The sequence below is a fragment of the Xylaria bambusicola genome, assembly GCF_022495145.1.
Source record: "Xylaria bambusicola strain CBS 139988 unplaced genomic scaffold F5B22scaffold_42, whole genome shotgun sequence".
Classification (NCBI taxonomy): domain Eukaryota; kingdom Fungi; phylum Ascomycota; class Sordariomycetes; order Xylariales; family Xylariaceae; genus Xylaria; species Xylaria bambusicola.
Window position 1 is genome coordinate 197,053 of NW_025953595.1, and position 19,743 is coordinate 216,795.

A 19,743-nucleotide genomic window follows, 5' to 3' on the forward strand; every position below is an offset into this window, starting at 1 on the left:
GGATAGTTACATGTAAGACTCATACAACAACAATAGTCATCCAAATCACCTATACTTGAGATCGTGAAGCCTGGCATGTGAACTCTTGCAAAGCATGCATGGAGAAGAGGGGTTGAGAAATATATCGAGAATGGGTTTATTGCTTCAACGCCACAGCTTGGGGACAGTTCGCGTCCAGGGCTATCCAGGAGCGTGGCCCAGCACCACACGAAGTATCCTCAAAAGTTATATGATACGTAATTCCAAACTATCAAGTTCAAAGCCAAAACAATGCTGTGTAGTCAATATACCACGTTATGACTTCTTGATGGGATTGGGAGATGGTTGAACGTGGTTAAAAGATTTCAATCTTTATATTATACCATTCTCTCTCTACCAAGGAAAGGCGCTACACAGAAGAGCCCAAGTGAGTATTAATGAAATGCGGACTACATAAGATAATTGATTCAAGATTGTGAATATAATAATATAAAGCAAGCATAGTCGTAACACCAAAGTTGGTTCGCCACTCAAACATAGTACTGTGATCATAGTTAACAGGTATGAACTACGTTCATTCTCTAGAAACATCACTCAAATGAGCTGTTAGACTCGTAATATGGAGCCATGTCGATCCACTTGTACGGGATCTTCCTAGCACAGTGGTAATGCATCGGTGATGTAGTATAGTGGTGAGTACAATTCGTTGTGGCTTCTAGCACATCGGCTCCGAATAGACCCAGGTTCGATTCCCGGCATCGCCATCTTTTGCAGATTCATAATCCTTTTTCGTCTCGGAGTTTCCTTCGAAGCTGAGCTATGACAACAGTGGCTGGTCAAACTACTGGGCTCATATCGCCTACCCAAATAAAGAAATACCAGAGTGACCCGAGAGCAGACCCGAGAGGAAGAAACAGGCGCATGAGGCACGAAAAGTCCTAAACAGAGTGGAGATAGAGCCACAGCCTAACGCGCGCGACAATTGAGAATCTGACATCTGTAGCAACTACAAGTAAACAGAATATAGCAGACAGGCGCGTCCCCAATGCTCTTACGGAGGCTTGGGTAGGCTGCAACGTAGCGTACCCTCACGACACTAAACACCATCAATCGATCAGTCAATCAATCAAATGGAGCCATATTGATCAAGAGAGTCATAAATGCATATCCTTACAGCTGGGAAGTTAGGCAGGTAATTTAGGCTTCGCCTGCAAAGGTATTGAACATTCCTACATAGCACTTAAACAATCCAATGGTTGTTTATACTTGCAAGCTCAGCCCAGTTATTGGCTTTGATGAAAATAGCATAGGGATACTCCAGAGAAATACAGCAATCATATTCAGCGATACGGTGCTCGTTTCATAGTCTCGTTATCATGATCTAGACCATAATGTAAGGTAGGAGAGATGGAAGGATCTCTGCAGCTCTATATTATATGGGATCAATCTAAATTGTTTCAATAAGAATTCCATGTTTGATTGCTACTAAGATTATCATAGGTATTAATATCAACGTGAGAGCTAAAATATCTCCGCGCTCAAATAGCAGGTAGAAGGTAGTCAGTGGTCAACGGACATATCATGGAGAAAGAGAGAAAGGTATTGGGCTAGTCACTCTTAGGGCACAGAACTATGTATGCTTGTGCAATTAGATAAGTGAGCTGAATCTTATACACCACATTCTAACTAGGATCCTTGAGATTAGAATACAAATTATATTCATCAAGAAGGAAGGTAATGGAAGGGCTGCGAGTAGAACTATTATATCACACTTGCCATTATGCTATATTATCATAGCTCAGGGTTTTACTTAAAATTTATAATTATATTGCCACTTGCACTCTAACCAACTGGGAATCGTAAACGCAAGGATTCTGGGCCATCTGTTCTTCTAAATTTGATATTTAACCCCTTGTCTATCTCAGACTACTACTTGCTACAGCCTTATATCATTATAAGAACGAAGAGATTTCAAGCACTCATACACCAAATGATATACGCCACAAAATCCCAAGGTACTTCGAGCCGTCGTAGATTCAACTCTCACGGGTATACAAATATTTCTCGCCAAATGTCATGCGTTATGAGAAAGATATCCGCTAAGCAAATACATGGGATAGCAAATTTTGCAATGAGCGCCAGCTCATGGAGAGTCCAATTCATGATACTATTAGTCGTAGTCAGCAGCGCAAGCAAGCCAACTAAACAAACCCTTGAGTTGGAAGGGGAAATAAAAAGGGAATGCCCGATCGGATTGCTCTTTTCACCTTCTTGGATCACAAGGTATAATGGTGAAGACTCAATATTTATGAAATAGTCATACTTCATCCGCCTTACGAAGTGGTAAACCTGCCCTCTTCCCCAGCACATATCTCCGAGCAGAGATAACAATGAGAAAGAAACACCAAACTTGGTCAATGGATTTAACATGTAGTTGATATCTTTATATTAGAACTAGAACTTCAGCTGGAGAGGGATAGATACGACAAATATCCCCATCAGTTCGGATGTCAAACAAGAAGATGCGTCACCTTTCTACTACAATGCGTTCACACTGCTTAAAAGTCTGTACAAGCATCGTTGACGCATTTTAACATAGTAGCCATCTGTTGTGTCAAATATACATGTCTCAGAGAGACCTGGTTCGTTACCGGTATGACCTGACCTGACTGTCTGACGCAGGACGATACTACGCGGCACAACAAACGAATAAGATGGGGGCTGGCTTATGGGCATGTAGGGTTCATCAATACAATGCTGGCACGAGCTCGCTTAGCAAACGAGTAACGAGGCACACAATTGAGACGTGCGACGGGGTGAGGTAGGCGCTTAATGTAGGCAGGTATTAGATAAAGTACCTAGGTAGTATTCCTGAATGTCGTGGTGTGCGTGTGACGCGCGAGATGACGGTAAGTACCACTATTCATAACCTCCAGGACCTACAGATCTCACTTGTACATGCTCGTCCAATATATACATACCCACCCAATTTCATTCCAACCTCCTCCAACCCCCCAAAACTGCACCCATCCCCATCGTTCGTTCCTATCATCTCCCCCCCGGCGCATGCAATGCACAAAGAAAAGACGAGGGAAAATGCGACGACAAAGTGGATATATCCCAGTGAACAAACAGAAAAACAAGCGAAAAAAAAAAAGGTCTTCCCGACATGGACGAATAACTGAGAGGATTTGAGCAAGTATCCCCAGGGTATTTCTCAGTCCGTGCAGCGCCGAGCCACCAACAAAAGCGTGAATAAAACAGCGTAGTGACCACCTGGAGGTAGCTCCTTCAGCCCCAATTGCCAATTCAGTCCAGCGGGCTCGATTCTATTGGCCGGAAACTTGCTCAATCAAGCCCTGTCCTACCTCCTCCCCTCTTTCTTCCCCGCCTTACGAAGTAGGTACCCCTCGAGCTTCGAGGCGAGAGGTCTAGATAGAACACAACACTACTTATCGTAGGTAGTGCAGTAGGTAGGTAGGTAGACGCATGGGGAGAGAACCCGGGAACCTGGTACCGTAGAATACCTCACACATGATAGGTATAGGTACTCTACTTGCGGCATGGAACGATCGATGGCACGGCGTTGATTGTACGACCTGATTGTACGACCTGATTGTACGACCTGATTGCACGACCTGATTGCCCTAGGCACGAACGATGCCGGACCCCCTGCGCGTGATGCATCTAGACCACCACACCACGTAACAAAGAGAAGGGAAAAGAGAGGTGCTGCAGGAAAGTATAATAATCCTCGGCTGCGCATGCATCTGTCAACCACGCGAGTTCCTTCCTCTAAGTTTAGATCTCGTTGCCCTTTGACTACGCATCTCAACTCACACTCTTCCTCCTCCTCTTCCTCTTCCTTCTCCTGGGGGTTCTCACCTGTCTAATATCGCAAACGTCCAAGACATCGCATTCTCCTCGACATCAATCCACCAATATGCGATCTTCCGCCCTCGTCCTCTCTGCCGCCACCGGGCTAGTGTCCGCGCACTTCCAGCTCACATACCCGACCTGGCGAGCAGACACACTAGCAGACAACACGACGTTCGACCAATGGTCATATCCTTGTACGTAATCATAATTCTACCTCTCTATATATGCCTCTTATCTGTCTGCGTGACGAAAGTGACTTCTACCAGCCACATATATATGTATCTATTTTATGCGTATATATTTTGAAACTGAGTCGACTAACTCTGACAAATGAAACAGGCGCTGGCGTGCCCTACGGCACAGGAAACAAGACGGAATGGCCCCTCTCGGGCGAAGGTGCCTCTGTGGCCCTTGACCTGCACCATCCGTGGTCGTACGTGTACATCAACCTCGGGCTCGGCGACAACGCGACCAACTTCAATATTTCCCTCACCCCGGAGCTGCTGAATGTCACTGGCAAAGGCGAATTCTGCCTCACCAATCTGCCTCTACCGGGCGATATCACAGACGGCCAGAATGCCACGATCCAAGTGGTCACGGGCGGACAGTCCGGCTCGGCCTTGTACAATGTGAGTGGGACGAAGTGCCCTGACTAGAAAGAAACAAAGTTAACATGTCTCTAAACAGTGTGCCGATATTGTGTTCAGGTCCTCTGCACAATCACCCTCGAGTGAAGTGTGCACCAATAGCACAGGTGTTACAGCGACCGTCGTGGGGCAGACCGCAACGGACTCGAGCGCGACCCCGGAGCCTACGCCAAACAGTGCACCGTCGGGGACCTTTCGACTTCCGTCTCGGGCTACTAGTTGGGGCGTGGCGATTGCTCTCATTTTGGGAGTCATAATGTAGGAGGCTAATGGTCGGGGCCGTGTACAGTTGTCTGGGCGCTTGAATGATTTTGATACCCCGTTACTGAGCAGTGGAATTTTCTCGCGGTTTAATAGAAGTCTATGGGTGTAATCTAACTAAAACGGCAGAAGTTAGCTAGACGCCTGAAATTCGTACTCTACCGATAACTTTACCTGTGAGACGTACTCTTTGTAGTATGTCAAGTCCCTCTCCCCAATTGCAAGGCATTGAGGATGACTGTATAGGAAAATAACGCTCAAGTTTCAACGTAAAGTGATAGCACAATGAACATCAAAGCTGTGAGCTAGAGAAAAGCAACTAGTCTTCATTGTTTGTGCCATGGGAGTACAGTGTTGGACGCTCAGACTTCTGTGCAGGATGGAGCCCTTCTGTGGTGCGCATATCTTCGTAGGGTGTATGTAGTGGGTTCTGGATTAGTTGCCACGCACAACCTCATCTCGCGAGGATCGTTTCTTTGTCCGGATGTAGCTCATGCATAACTTTGGCCATAGTGATGCGTTGAAGTGGATTAGGTGTCAGCATTTGTAACACGAGAAACTCGATTTTATCACGAGAATTCAGTTGGGCTTTGGACTCGTTGACCTCACTTAGCCACTGTTGCATTTGTGTGACAGCAGAGGATGTGCGGCTAGAAGACTGTCCGTGTCTGCGATTCAGATCTGCAATCATCCAGTATAATTGCTTTGGGTGGCCACGGATTCCACGAGCGTCGGGAAAGGGGATCTTTCGTAGCACATAGAGCATTGTGACGCCAAGGGCCCACACGTCTGATGCTGGACCGCGAAGCTTCTGCCCTATGAACTCCGGAGGCACATAATATGGTGTGCCTCCGTTAGTAGCGGGGTCGACAGTGCGAGTGGATAATCCGAAGTCGCAGAGGACGGCACCCCTATCCTTGGAATACAATATGTTGGCGGGCTTGATATCGTTATGAATGCGCTTTTTCTGGTGTATGTAATGCAACGCGCCCGCAATGTCTTTAAGAATGCGAATAGCGTCAGCGCGACCGCCAACGAATTTGTCTGTTGTGATGTCACGCCACACATTACGAGCGGCTAGATCCTTGCCATCGACATGCTCCATATAGAGCGATAAGTAGCGCGCATCACCACCATGTAACCTGACGATGGATTCGTGTTGGAGATCTTCTTGGCTCTGATATTCACGCAGCCATATATCGGCCTGGCGTATCACATTCCGATGCATCGCATCCTGGGGTCGATTGTCTGTCTGGGGCCCACGGGTCTTGAGGACTTTAACTGTGATGACGCCGTCGGGAACATGAGAGTGCTCAGCTGTATATACGGAAGAAGCCCCAGTGGTGGCGATCTGATCGCGTTTTGTCAACTGGTACCCATCAGTGTCACTATCACCAGGAATCGCCAACGTCTCATCTTTCTGGACTTGGAGTAATGCGTGACCATTGGGTATAGCAATCTCCTTCGTTTTGGCTGTGTTGAACAGAATGATGACATTATCCTCATTCTCTTCGTTGGTATCGTCGCGTCGAAGACGCTTCTCAATCACTGCATTTTCTGTCGCGAAATCGTCGGATGAGAATGACCTTTTACCCAACGAACTCGACAGTATCTGGCTTCGGGCAGGTGAAGATTCGAAGCTATCAGACGGAACATGTAATGTGGCAGGTCTTTTCTCCAAGATCCGAAAATCAAGGACGGGAATACCAACACTGATCCTCCATGTACCTGGCGACAGCTCTCGGGTTGCGCCCGGTAGAATCTCCTGTTTATAATTGGCGCCAGCGTGATCTGAAAGAGATACCCTGGCGAGGACAACAGGAATCTCGGACTTGTTCCACAGTATCAAGCTATCGCTAGCGGGATCATAATAAAGCTCACACCATAGTGGAGGACGGTCACCCTCCTCAGCCTGTGGAATCCTGATGGAGAAATTGATGTCCTTGGAGGTTTGGGTCACAGCTAACACCTTGGACTTGGACTGGCTAGAATTTCCCACCTCTGCCCGCAGAGTAAGCCACTGACAGTTGTCGTTGCCAGGGCTGACAGAGCGGCTTTTTGTGAGTGGCCGCACCAGGATGCGGAGGCCATTTTTGTGGTGGTCTTCATCAATCACCAAGTGGTCCAAGGGGATATGGTCGTGGTGAGCATCACCGGATTCATCAACTTGGATGCTTTTACCCATTCGCAGTTGGAGTTCCTCAGGAGTGAATGGCTCCGTTTTCTCTTCGGAAGGGTAAACCTCAGCAGCCATAGTACGATGGAAGTGAGGGTTGCGCAAGGGGTATATGCAACATAGATGAGAGTAATTTTATATAATGAGAATATAGTAGGACTATGGGACCTGCCTGCTGTAGGATATCCGAACAGGAAAAAAAGGAAAGAAATAGAAATATTACTCGTCGACTTCGAGAGAATTTGACAGATCGATCAACTCGCTCACGTTAAAGGGCCAGATGAAAGTTGAAATGACCAGACGGAGCTATCACTATCAGATGGGCTGTCCTTGGGACCTTCAGTTAATGGGTCTCAGTGCTCAAGCGGCGGCAGAGACAGTCATCGAAGGGGTCAGAAGCGAGCAGGATAGAAAGGGCGTGAGATGGGTGGGTGTGCGGCTGATCCCGCTGGAGAGGGTTCCCTCAGTCGCCTGGCAGCAGTTCCCCGTCTCTTGCTTTAACCAACCAGCTGGATACATATGCCTAGGTAGGTAGGTAGGTAAGTAGACAGTAGACACCGCAGGTATAAATAACACAGGTTCCACTGGCGCGGCGTATTAGTCAGTTTGGAGCATCGCCTCGCTTGCCTCATAAGGACTGGGCTATGCTACCCTTCCTCTCACCGTCTACACGTCAACCTACAGCACCTACCTAGCCCTGTACATGCCCAGTACTTGTCAGGCGTTCAATCGGTAGACTTGTTGCTCTGTGACGAACGGTTTGATAAACTGCTCAGGGAGAGAAAATGGTCATGGTGTAAAGAAAGAATAGCGGTTATGAATGCCTCAGGGAAGGGCAATAAGGTCTATGTAAAGCTTATTTGGTCTGTTGGTCTGGTGGTCTTGCTCAAGCGACACCATACGAGTTTGGGGTGTCGGTCACACGACGAAAGCCCAGCAGGCAGACACACACACAAACTGCTGTAGTCGTTCGCTTAGTGTGTCAGTCACGGCTCTTAGTGTGTGAGCCGACACTTTGACCTGTCCCCTGACTGGACAAGCAAGCAAGCGGTACATGGTACTTGGCACCAATGCGCTGCTGACCTAATGAGTGATTGTAGTACAGAGTCGTGCTTGGGATGCTTTTCCCAAGCAAAAACTATTAATCCGACGCGGGGCTCACCCACAGTCTTGGGACATACTACGTTCGCAGTAGAATTGGTAGGAGAAGCCTTGAAAGTCTTGCGCGTGTTGGGTTGGAGTCAATCAAGAGTTTTGAGTTGGCCTAGTCAAGCCGGTAGGAAGCCATATTTAGGTGCGGCTGTGGGATCCCTCCCTTCAATCGAAGCCGCAAGAAAAGGCCTGAATAAGTGAAAACGTCGCGGGCATTTCAATATAGCGGAGCATTAAACACCACGATATTTGGAACCAAGCACCACTTGAGAACACACGTCGACTGGGGAAGGTGATACCTAGTATATAGGTTAAGAGGCATGTTGACCGTCGGACCTACAGTATGGTGTGGTTGAACAATTGGCAACGGTTACAACTACTTCGTTCAGTTAGCAGGCAGGCTACAGAGACAGCACAGACGCTGAGTGATCATCAGATGACGATGGAATGCCCTGCTGACTGGGGAAAGAGATCGAAAAAGTGTTCGAGGCCCCTAGAAATGCAGAAACCCACATACCTACTTGTTAGGACTGGTAGCACACATCCTACTCTGTACATCTCCATTTAGAGTCGTAGGTCTCTCTCACTTGCTGTCGAACCCGGTGGAAGATTGGCTTGAAGTTGTGTAGCCGGGCCCAGCCTACCGAGATAGCTGCTGGGCGAAATGGATACATACGAAGTAAGGGAAGAGTCATTATGAGAGATATCGTCGAGGGTTGAAATCATCTCCTAGATATCTCTTGGATGTGGCAGGGCATTGTTGAGAAAGATCTTACACCACTCAACTCCAAATCACTCATTGCGGGTTCTGGCGATGCTTGCACTTTTTGCTAGGCATTTTTGGTTGGGCAAACGTCCAATGTTCAGAAATGTCTAGAAATGTCAAATGCCAGCTGGGCAGGAATGAGGGCGTCGTATGCCTGAGGGAGGCGGTTGCCGGCTTTAGGAAATGGCATTTCGTCATTGGCTTGGATTAATCTAGACCCTTGTGAAACCCCACTGTTGTCTCACGATGGATCAAATTGATTGGGTGCACTGCGCCGGAAGTGCTTCCCCATTTGGAAATAGCTCCGTGGCAGTGCACTCCGGCCGTCAGCCAACATCCGCCAACATCCGCCCACTTCCGCTAACAGTTAATGCAGCCTCAGCGAGATATCGGAGCTAATCTCGTTGTGGTCAAAGTCTCCCTCAAATTGGTGACAGAAGAGGACTAGCCTCGTGGAAAACACGATGGATGAACCTGGTGTGAACCGGTGATCAGACAACAGCCAACGGCCCCAGGCCTGGCGAGGGGGGGCTAGTTGTTGCCCCAAATGCCTCAGGCCGCTCTTTCAGCAATTGTATGGGTACCGCCGGCTGCCCACCACCCCTACGTCGTCGCCTTTGCCCATCTCCAATTCAAAACTCAGCGAGCCGCAACACTATCCTTCAAGAGCCCACGGCAACAACAACGCACAATAGTCTTCCCCAAGCCTCAATCTTCGCCATCGCGAACACCCAAAGCCAACCGATTCCAGATTTTATGATTTGACCCAAGTTACACGTGAAACTGAACCACAATAGCCAAAATGCCCGACCTCAAGTAGAGTCTAGAATGCTTTGCAAACAATCACAAGACCCAAAAGGAAACAAAGAGAACCCAAGCCCAACAAAGGACGCCAGCAGCCCACCTCGTGGTCTACTGCCTTATTAACTATTGTCCCTCCGCCCTCCCCAACCAAACCCCTTCTGTCACACCGAACCGATAATCCGTAAAGACAAACGAGAGTCCACAAACCCCGAAGCCCAGCAGCAGTGACGCTAAAGACGGGGATTCAAGTCCGACCGACGCCCTTCTACGCGAGCAGCCCGCTTGGATATCGTTCCTCGTCTCCATCGTCTACCTCCTGGACCTTCTGTACCTTTCTCGAATCAGAGAATGGATGAGCCCGATGGCGGTTGTTCCTGGCAAGCATGGAAATTTGGGATGAAGAGGGATGACCTCTACACCAAACTTCAAGATCAGTACAACACCGTGACTCTGTCCATACAGGACCCCGACGCATTCCAACACGATGTCTGCGAGATCTCCAAGACGGCTGTCGATGTCGACGAGTTTCATCGCATGCTCGAGGAGCGCAAGGAATTTCGACTCAATCAGCTGAACGAGAGTCTTCAATCGGCATCGGTCGAAATCATTGCAAACCCCAACCTCATTGGTACTGACCAGTGGCAGCATGCTATACAGCTCTTCCGTACTCGGTCCTTCGACTCACTCGTCAGGTACTTCGCGTCATATCTTCCCGACGATCACCCCTGGAACACAATTCCTCAGGACCCGAGCACGAAACCATTCTTCGATGAGGTAGATGATCCTACCCCAATGCTTACCCGGGAACCTATGTTCTTCATAAGCGATACCCCGAACGGTTTGATTCCAGCAAGTCATCTTCCACCATCTCCCCGATCTCTAACGATGTGCTCGGACTCGTCCAGCGCTTCCACACCCGCCAGAACACTCTCGTTCTCGGAACCAGAATCAGATGACATGACGCTCTCAACTACCCTGATTAGGGAGTATGACGACGAAACGTCTCAATGGGACGATCCGGACACACCAACCACGCCGATATCTGAAATGTCTGATATAGCGCCGTTGGAATATTCCATGAACAATAAGCATAGCAACATTCCTTACCATGATACCCATGAAGTATCTAAGACTTCCGCCTCATTGTCCTCTGAGGTTATAGAGGATAGTGCGCATGAATCCGAGACGCCAACGCCTCGCGAAGTGGCCAGAGATACGTATTTATCAGATGAAAAGTCAACGACTTCGTTGGCAAGGACATTGACGTCGATGTCACCGTCGTCTAAATATACCCCATTAGAAAGAAGGCTTCGCGAAGGGAGCCCAGGCTCGATCCGAGCACGACGGAGGAGTCCAGAAATCGGACGCATACAGAAACCTTCCCATGACCCTATACGCGCAAGGCCAAAAAGCCTCAAAAGTTAGTTGGTCCTTCAACCGATGCGACTTTGTATATATGTCAAAATACTTATAGATAATGATGTAATGCCCTTTTTATGATCAATCACCCTGGTTTCAGGGAGGCGTTCTGGTACCTGGCGTTTTGCTTTATTTGGGGGGGTGATATTCTTCATGATGTTTGACGCTAACACGTATGATACCACGATATGCCATGGTACAACAGAGATTCCCTTTTCGCATAACGTACCGAAATGACATAAATCGAACTAGGAACTGCTGCGTAGGGTAACGACCAAAAGGCAAATTCCTCGTTCACTAGAATAATTGGTTTCAAGTGCTAACATACCCCAGAATGAAGCCCGAAAAGAGTGGTGTACCAACCAAGGATGTGGTTGCCTACCGGTCCCCCGCTCTCCCCATTCTCTACCCAATGCCCGTAGTGTTCTGATACGCACGCTAAATGTCCATACCTCTCTAGTGCACCCACCCACTATCTGATCGAAGGTCTAACGTTGACAGATGCCCATCTCGCTCCACCACCACTTCCATGATGAATAGAGAGTTCTTCATGAGGTCATCAAATTCTAGTATGTAAGTGAGTTAAAGGAAAGGTAGGTTCTCAGCATATGAAAATGAGGTCATGTAAGTGTATAGTATAGTGAGTTGGGAGTAGATATTAAGATAATGTATAGTTTCTTTTAACATGTACAGTATTGCTCTTCTTGAACATAGACGATCAAGTAGGATATTTTCACTGCTCCATCTCTGTCTAATAATATCGACATCATATCTATTCTTCGTACCGAGATACCAGTATTCGCACCCAGTGAACCAGGGTAAAATAGAAAGAAAGAACTCCCTCAGTAAAGCCCCCCACCCAAAATGCCCGAAACCCTCCGCGAGAAAGCAACCAAGAAGGCGCAGGGCCCGAACGCCAACCCAAGCCAACTCGGCGACCCGATCAGCGTGAAAGCCGAGAGCAGCGATACCGTGCCCACGGACGACGAAGGCGGCGCTGCTTCACAATCTTCTTCGAAACTACCGAGCCAAGCCCGCACCGAGAGGAATCAGAAAGGCGGACAAGGCGAGAGGCTGCGCGAGAAAGCGGCGAAGAAACTCAACGGCCCGGATGCGAACCCGAGTATGCTCGGGGATCCGATTAGTCTGAAGAACGAGACGACCCCGGGCGTGCCTACAGACAGTGAGAAAGGCGCGAGGGAGGGGGAGAAGGTTGGGAGACGGGATTCGAGGTTGTGAGGGAGATAGGTAGGAGATGGGATATATCGAAGGATGGATCTTGTATGATGCGTGATATCTGATAACTAGAACAACTATAATGTTATAAATGTATATTATTTCCTTTGTATAGTACCTCTGTTCCACTGTATCAAGTGCATTCTAGTGATATTATTTCATAAATCATCATAGGATGAGTATCATCTATGATTGTGATTATATCAATCAACCCCCTTTACTCTATTATCGCTTTTATATAGGTTAGGTATATTGCGAGACGCAAAGAAGTCCCAAAATATAGAGCTGTCAAAATCATCTATTACCTCCAAACCACGCTCGCTCAATTCAACGGCTTCAACAACCCATGCGCTTCGAATATGCGCTGCAGTATCTCCCTTACGACCGGCTCTTTACGGTCATTATACTGCTGAGTGCCCTCGCCCGCCGCAGCCGCTGCCTCGGCAGCTTCGCGCTTCATACCCGTGTACAGCCTGCGATCGTCCTCGTGCTCTCTAAGCCAATCGCGGAAAAGCCTGTGCCGCACCAGTTCAGGACTGTCGGCGCCGAAGACGTGCAGATTCGTGTACGGCTCTTCGAAGTGGAAGAAGCGGTGTCTATGCGATAGATTCGGGGTTAGTGAGCGGTGCTCTTAGTAGAGATGTAGATATGGTAGATAGTTTCTTATGCGGGGATTGTGGGGATGTTATCAGGGCATAGGGAGGCGGAAGTGAAGTCTACCAGAGCGAAGAAAAACATCACAGCGTACTGGTACCAAACGGGTTCGCGGAGTAACAACACGAACCCCGCGGCCTGGAGATCAGGCACGTAGGACTCTTCGTCGGCCGGGTCAGCGACCACGAGGTCGATGTCGATGATGTCCTTCGCAGGCAAGCCGGGCACGCTGGTGGACCCGACGTGCTGGACTAGAATGGCCCGGTCCCCGAGGGCTTGTCGGATGCGTCTCTCGACGTCTGCGAACATGGCTGGCCATTCGGGCCTGTACTCGACGATCTGGAGAGGTTTCTGTGGCCGCCTGCCTACCCACTCGATGTCTTTCTCCTCCACCTCCACCATCGTGGTTATTCCAAGTATATCAGCCATTATTAGTGAGAATCTATGAGGAAAACTGTATGTGATTTAAGTAGATTTTGAGGAGATCGCAACATCAAAGTTGATGAGAATTGGTTTATTCTCATGGAGAGCTATGGGAGATGTTACTAATCTCTCTTATTTACTTGAGCAAACAAGCACTTGAATTCAACGACATGCGAAGTTAGGCGGGGGGCGGCTCAGATGCGGATCACCACTGATGTCGTATTCCGTATTTTCTCGCATGTTATCACTAGGCCTGGAATACGCACGCTTTCCGGGTTGCATTTTGAGACCATACCTACCTCCTATATAGCACTAAAAGACCCTGCGTTATACTGAATTAGGTGCCTTTCTTCAGGCCGCCTAGTACCTACAGAACAGTACCTACAGGGTTAGGTTATCAAACGCCAAGTTGCAAGTCACTGTCCTAGAAGCCAGTACACACTTGATAATTATATTGCTACTCGCTTTTGAATGCATCATGGGATATGTCTGGCTGTCCGAAGCCTTTTGAATCCATCGCGATAGAACTTCCGAGATTAAACCTAGAGTTTGCGCTCCCAGCCTCCTTCGGCCTCGAAAATCGCCCCAACCGCCTTTGAGACTACAAGCAAGCGCCTATCGTGGTAACGTGGTGCAACCAACGAGATTCCAATGGGCATATCGTTGGCGCCTTTGAATCCCGGGATGTTGATGACGGGCGTATGTAGAGCCTTCAGTCCGGGAAGAAATGAGTTTAGCATACCTAACATGGATGTTATTCACTGAACTCACCGTCCACATGCTATTGAATACTGGGCTCCCAGTACTCTGAAGTCCCAACGGCGCCTCGTCAACAACGCTAGGCGTGAGTATGGCCGCATATCCCTTCGCAATCTCGTCGATCTTCGGGCGTAGCGCGGCGATCCCATCGTACGCTTCTAACTGCGCTGCGCGGGAGACCTTGTTCACATTCTCGATGCGTCCAGTCAAGAATGGGGAAAGCTTCTCCTTTGCAAGCCGATATTCAGGCAAGAAGGTTGCTCGGGCTTCATTTTCGGTCAAGACGTTGTGCCACTCGGGCATTCGATCGAACTCGGAAGATAGCTCGACCTCTTCGACCTCTGCCCCATGGCTTCGCAGAAGCTGCGCGGCACTTTCCAATGCCATCTTGGTCCCAGGGCCGGCTTTTGGCCACACTACCGTCTTCGCCACGCCAAACTTTGCGCCCCTCACTGTGAATTCGCTGATGACAGCTTCGTCATCTTCAATGTCGAACAGATCAGTCACGAGTTCCAGGTCGTCGACACAGCGTGCAAAGAATCCGATCGTGTCGAGGATGGGGGAATAAAACTTCAGTCCTTCGCGACTGATTGCATTCCACGTTGGCTTGAAGGCATAGACGCCGTTGAAGGAGCCCGGGCGGATTACCGAGCCCCCCGTTTGTGACCCAATTCCGACCGGCGCCTGGAAGTCTCCGACCGCAGCCGCCGACCCGGACGACGAACCACCGGGTGTTCTTGTTGGGTCATGCGGGTTGCATGTCTTGGGCCCGCCTTGGGTAGATGCGAACTCGGTCGTTGTCGTTTTCCCTGCCCAATCATGAATATACCTGGCTTGTAGTGTATATAGTCAAATCAGGCTATCTCACCGAGTATCAATGCACCAGCCTGGCGCAGTACTATAATCGACGCCGCATCAAGCTCCGGCGCGTGTCCGTCATAGATGGGAGAACCGTACTGTGTGGGCATGTCTCGTGTAGATGAGTAATCGTTCTTACTAATGCCGATGGGAACTACCTTTAGTATATATCAAGTCCTTCACAGCTACCGGAAGGCCGTGTACTGGGCCTCGTTCGCCGAAAGGGACGCGGTCGAGCCTTCTGGCTTCTTCGATGACATGGTCCGGTTCAAGATGCGTCCACGCCTGTACGGTCGAGTCACGCTCCTGGACTCGCGAGAGGAGGGACCGAGCATATTGTTCGATGGTCAGTGACCCGTTCTTGATGTTTGATAATGCTTGCGTAACTGTTAATCTGTAAGGATCCATGATGATTCCAGCTCAGACCTTATACACGTATACATCAGTCTCGCAAGGTCTATCATGGTAGAAAGACGACTTACGTTACGCTATGATCTCTGTACGAGGACTCCACTCGGTTGAACCCCGTTGGGGAAGATGTGGAAGTCTCAAGTCACTACCTCTACGCTATGCGGCCACGTTACATCCTTGACTGCTTGTAGACTAGACAAGAACTAGTCGTACAACAGCTCTGCAGTTTGTTATTTCTGAAAGGCATGATTGGCTTCTCCTCGCTATCCTGTCCACATTATAGGCGAGCATACTTCATCTACACACGTTGGAAATGTGCGATTTGACGTGGGAAGGGTCCAAGGTCCCCTGCATGATGCTTCTCTGGACGGCATCGATTTTACTCATATCTTACTCCGATTTGCGGTCAAGAAGCTTCGGTTCATACCGTATCGAGCCTAAGGTGGGCGATTAGCAATCATGATCTGCTTATAGCCTTCCATGTGGGATCAAATCACGTTCTATGTTCCCGCATAGGCAACACTCCCAATATTGTGGCGCGTAGTGTTGCATCTCATCCAGCAATACATGCCTATCAAAGTAGTACATGTACAATGTCTCAAGGCAGACCTAGAGCAACGCTAGTGTTAGCTTCCGTGGACACACATTGGTCGCCTGATTACTATCTGTACGGAATGCGGTCAAGAAAGTGTGTGTAAGTGAGTAGATGGGGTCCAATAGGGATAGCGGATATGACACTTAAAGGTGGCATGGAACCAACAACCACCAAGGCAGTTTAGGACTTGCCCAACATGACCGAATCGACCTCCCCACATACGCAGATATAAAGTGAGCGTCCGTCGCCAGCGATGAAGCTACTCATTAGTATCGATGCTTCCCGATCTCTGACCCTGTTGTGCCCCTGACAGCCTGGAGCAAAGATGTCGAAATTGTTTAAGCCCATGCGCGTGGGCTCCATGACCCTTGGTCATCGAATAGCAATGGCGCCATTAACGCGGTATCGCTGCGACGACGACTATGTCCCGCTTCCCATGGTTAAAGGTGCGATCAGCGGGACCTGACCCCTACGCTCTTGCATATGCTAACCAGCTCAGAGCACTATGAGCAGAGAGCTGCAGTGCCCGGAACTCTCCTTATTACTGAGGCTACGTTCATCTCCAGATCATCGGTCGGTCGGGACAATGGCCCTGGTATCTACAATGAGGCACAAATTTCAAGGTGGAGGGAAATTACAGACGCCGTGCACAAGAAGGGGTCTTTTATCTACTGTCAGATATGGCATCTTGGTCGAGCAGGAGTCAGTTATCCTTTAAGTCATATTTTTCACGTCCTACCAACAATCATCGAGTGAATGCTCTTCTCGGGCCAGGTCATACCTTCGAATTTCCCCAGTGTTTCAACATGCTTATGCTCATTGTGGTGATTGCTAATCTCTGTTGCTCTAGTGGCCAAGGATTCACGAGGCCAGGGGTAATAAGCTTAAATCTTCTAGTGCCCTCCAGATCAATGAGACAACCGGCTTGCCAGAAGAGATGACAGAAGAGGACATATGGGAGGTCATTAACGACTTTGCAGCAGCCGCCAAGAACGCAGTGAAGGCAGGATTCGACGGTGTCGAGTTACACGGCGCCAACGGGTACTTAATCGACCAGTTCCTGCAAGACGTGTCCAACAAGCGAACCGATGGCTGGGGTGGCAGCATCGAAAATCGCGCGAGGTTCGCGGTAGAGGCTACTAAGGCTGTTGTCGACGCTATCGGAGCCGACAAGACCGCTATTCGACTAAGTCCTTTCAGCGACTTTCAAAGCATGGGCATGGAAGACGCTGTCCTCTATCCTCAGTTCGAGTATCTCGCCCAGCAGTTGAAGCCTTTAAATCTATCTTATCTCCACCTCGTCGAACCGCGCATCTCAGGGAACACGGAGGCCGACTGTGGTGCAGGCCACAGCTTAGATTTCTTGTTCAAGGTGTGGGATAATCAAACCCCTATTATGCTTGCCGGAGGGTATGTGCCGGAGTCTGCGATGAGGGCAGTTGATGAGAAGTGGAAGGACTCTGATGTTATTATTGCGTTCGGAAGGTACTTCATCTCGAACCCGGACCTGGTCTTCAGAATAAAGGAGGGCATCAAATTCGCAGATTACGATCGGTCAACGTTCTATACCAAGAAAGCGGCGGAAGGGTACACCAATCTCCCGTTTAGCGAACAGTACCGGGCTTTGTACGAGACGAAGGCGTAATCATGGCATCTTCCCTAAGGCGGTTTTGGCGTATAGAGAATTAGATCGCGAGTTAGCAGGAATATACCAGCTAGTAGACCAAATAATGCATAGGCTTGGAGAATCAGATTATGAGTCATGGGTCGTCAAATAACCCTTGAAAGTTAGTAGGCACACTTTTCCGAGGCAGTTGTGGTTAACCTATATTTGGTTCTGAAGGAGGTCCATAGGTACTGGCATCTGTCAGCTATGGAAGCTCGGCTTCAGGGGCAGATACTGCTTTCCAATATTTCCACCTCCTGCTATTTATGAATATTTCGTACTTCGTATGGAAGGTGTACATCCACAACATCAGGGCAACACTCGGAACCTGGCTCTTGGAGCATCTGGAAATGAACCCAACGGGAAGCCTTGACCCGTGAGGCGAGGCAGCGCCTGTGCTTGAATTCAGCTGCCCATCCATGATTGAGCAGGTTCGTCTCCGGCCGTGCCTGTTACGCACCTACCTGCGTCCCCAGAACCAGCCCAAACTTTTTCATATGGTCCGCTCCCGTGTGCTGTTTTTCCCAGCCCAGTCTTAACAACTATCCAATTACGCGGAGCATTAATTCCATATTGCACACATCATCAAGTCAGTTTTTGCTCAAAATATTGCCAACAGCATCCCTTGTCTGCTGCATTTTCTACTCTACACCAGAATCAACAGCTTCAAGTATGCATCCAAATGTTGAAGAGAGTATCGCGGACGGCTTGAAGCCGCACCATCACTGCAGGTTCTCCGTACGGGCCCCCAGTAACAAAGAGTCAGCTCATCTCGAGTCATCAAAAGGGCTAACTTGAGATTCTACTCGCAGACGCTATGGAACGGGTACATAATTGACTCCTGCTTCTTTATGAAGTCATGGCACATCCACTCCATAGGTGCCTTCGTGGGCTTCTGCGTGGGCGTGACCGTCGTCGCCATCTTTTACGAGTTGGCACAGTTATTATGCAGACTGTACGACCGCCGTCTCAGACACGAAGCCAGGGTCAAAGAGAGGGCAGAGGGCATTGAAATGGCGAACCTACCCGGTGCAGCCAACGTGAACAACAATGACAACAATAACAACAATAACCAGGCAAGCCCGTTTCTAAAAGATGTGTTCCGGCCGACTGTCGTCCAACAATGCATCCGTGTGCTCCTGTACTCGCACCAAATTACCTTGGAGTATTGTCTCATACTGCTCGCGATGTATTATAATGTCTATGTAACCACCGCCATCATCCACGGCAGGATGATCGGATTTTACATCTTTCGATCAGAGCGAGCAGAATATAACATTCTCCGCATCCTAATGTGGCTGTTCGGAGAGACGTACCTGGGTTCGTGCCTCGACTGGTACCCGAGTAGCCCCGAGCTGTTAGCTGACCAGTCTTGATGCAGATATATCTGTGGCAAGAACTGCGGCGATATATCGCCAAGGGGTCCGTATCATCAAAGAAAGTCTTGAAAAGATTGTTGTGTATGCAGGCCATTATTTACCACCAGCCGCCGCGACCCCCGAGGCAGCACTCTGAGTCAGAATCAGCATGAAGACTTCGGGATTCCATACGCCCTGGTGCGCCCTTAAGTTTTGCGCCTGTAATAAAGGGTTAGAGAAAGATCCAGCTTGTATTCAGTTGGTGCATATCAACAGGTTGTGAGTTTGGACAGATTCGGATTCTGGGATGTTTCCGAGGTTACTGAATTGTGGTATGGGGAAGCTTATTAGGAATGATTGACTTGTAGCCCTAGCTTTACTAGACAGGCTTTAGAAAGAGCAGATCCACAAGTACGAATGTTAAAATACTTAACTCATTGCAATCCTACCGTATGTGTTACCAAATTATTCAACGTGCACCTGAGCACAGCGTAGTTAGCCTCCTCTATTCACTTTCATTACTTTTATTAATCGAAGAGATATCACTCACCAAGGGGACGTAATGACATGGGTTGAATTCGCTTGGACCTCGATTTCTCGACGTAGCCACTGTGATATAAAGATTGAATATCTATGGCTGGTAAAGACAATCTACCACAGCATCACCAACAACTGCTAACAAGCTTTCTTCGACCTACGA

At 48.8% G+C, this 19,743-nt stretch overlaps 8 protein-coding genes and 1 non-coding gene across 9 annotated transcripts; 6 read left to right on the top strand and 3 right to left on the bottom strand.

The window, feature by feature from the left end:
- The first annotated feature begins 654 nt into the window (after positions 1 to 654).
- F5B22DRAFT_t151 lies at positions 655 to 743 on the top strand. The gene has a single exon. It is a non-coding gene; the product is annotated as a tRNA-His (tRNA).
- Positions 744 to 3,922: 3,179 nt separating this feature from the next.
- Positions 3,923 to 4,767, top strand: F5B22DRAFT_649374 (uncharacterized protein; the record flags this gene model as incomplete). Its single annotated transcript, XM_047979163.1, has 3 exons — positions 3,923 to 4,052; positions 4,198 to 4,487; positions 4,546 to 4,767. The coding sequence occupies 3 exons, from the start codon at positions 3,923 to 3,925 to the stop codon at positions 4,765 to 4,767; spliced, it is 642 nt and encodes a 213-aa protein (XP_047828065.1).
- Positions 4,768 to 4,994: 227 nt separating this feature from the next.
- F5B22DRAFT_371524 (mitogen-activated protein kinase) lies at positions 4,995 to 7,729 on the bottom strand. The gene has a single exon (XM_047971169.1). The coding sequence runs from the start codon at positions 7,018 to 7,020 to the stop codon at positions 5,221 to 5,223; it is 1,800 nt and encodes a 599-aa protein (XP_047828066.1). The 5' UTR covers positions 7,021 to 7,729; the 3' UTR covers positions 4,995 to 5,220.
- A 2,283-nt stretch (positions 7,730 to 10,012) lies between these two features.
- F5B22DRAFT_638286 (uncharacterized protein) lies at positions 10,013 to 11,089 on the top strand (the record flags this gene model as incomplete). Its single annotated transcript, XM_047977563.1, has 1 exon — positions 10,013 to 11,089. One exon carries the CDS (start codon positions 10,013 to 10,015, stop codon positions 11,087 to 11,089), a length of 1,077 nt encoding a protein of 358 aa, XP_047828067.1.
- Positions 11,090 to 11,947: 858 nt separating this feature from the next.
- Positions 11,948 to 12,322, top strand: F5B22DRAFT_649377 (uncharacterized protein; the record flags this gene model as incomplete). Its single annotated transcript, XM_047979164.1, has 1 exon — positions 11,948 to 12,322. The coding sequence occupies one exon, from the start codon at positions 11,948 to 11,950 to the stop codon at positions 12,320 to 12,322; it is 375 nt and encodes a 124-aa protein (XP_047828068.1).
- A 159-nt stretch (positions 12,323 to 12,481) lies between these two features.
- Positions 12,482 to 13,797, bottom strand: F5B22DRAFT_372760 (GrpB domain protein). The gene is made up of 2 exons (XM_047971172.1): positions 13,068 to 13,797; positions 12,482 to 12,915 (listed from the first exon to the last, which is right to left on the bottom strand). The coding sequence occupies exons 1-2, from the start codon at positions 13,400 to 13,402 to the stop codon at positions 12,642 to 12,644; spliced, it is 609 nt and encodes a 202-aa protein (XP_047828069.1). The 5' UTR covers positions 13,403 to 13,797; the 3' UTR covers positions 12,482 to 12,641.
- F5B22DRAFT_658694 (amidase) lies at positions 13,671 to 15,421 on the bottom strand (the record flags this gene model as incomplete). The annotated part of the gene is made up of 4 exons (XM_047980133.1): positions 13,671 to 14,106; positions 14,168 to 14,964; positions 15,024 to 15,125; positions 15,172 to 15,421. The coding sequence occupies 4 exons, from the start codon at positions 15,419 to 15,421 to the stop codon at positions 13,939 to 13,941; spliced, it is 1,317 nt and encodes a 438-aa protein (XP_047828070.1). The 3' UTR covers positions 13,671 to 13,938.
- Positions 15,422 to 16,344: 923 nt separating this feature from the next.
- On the top strand, positions 16,345 to 17,664 carry F5B22DRAFT_649380 (NADH:flavin oxidoreductase/NADH oxidase; the record flags this gene model as incomplete). Its single annotated transcript, XM_047979165.1, has 3 exons — positions 16,345 to 16,465; positions 16,519 to 16,721; positions 16,870 to 17,664. The coding sequence occupies 3 exons, from the start codon at positions 16,345 to 16,347 to the stop codon at positions 17,662 to 17,664; spliced, it is 1,119 nt and encodes a 372-aa protein (XP_047828071.1).
- A 568-nt stretch (positions 17,665 to 18,232) lies between these two features.
- Positions 18,233 to 19,537, top strand: F5B22DRAFT_372812 (Ctr copper transporter). The gene is made up of 2 exons (XM_047971173.1): positions 18,233 to 18,423; positions 18,498 to 19,537. The coding sequence occupies exons 1-2, from the start codon at positions 18,358 to 18,360 to the stop codon at positions 19,059 to 19,061; spliced, it is 630 nt and encodes a 209-aa protein (XP_047828072.1). The 5' UTR covers positions 18,233 to 18,357; the 3' UTR covers positions 19,062 to 19,537.
- Positions 19,538 to 19,743: the final 206 nt, after the last annotated feature.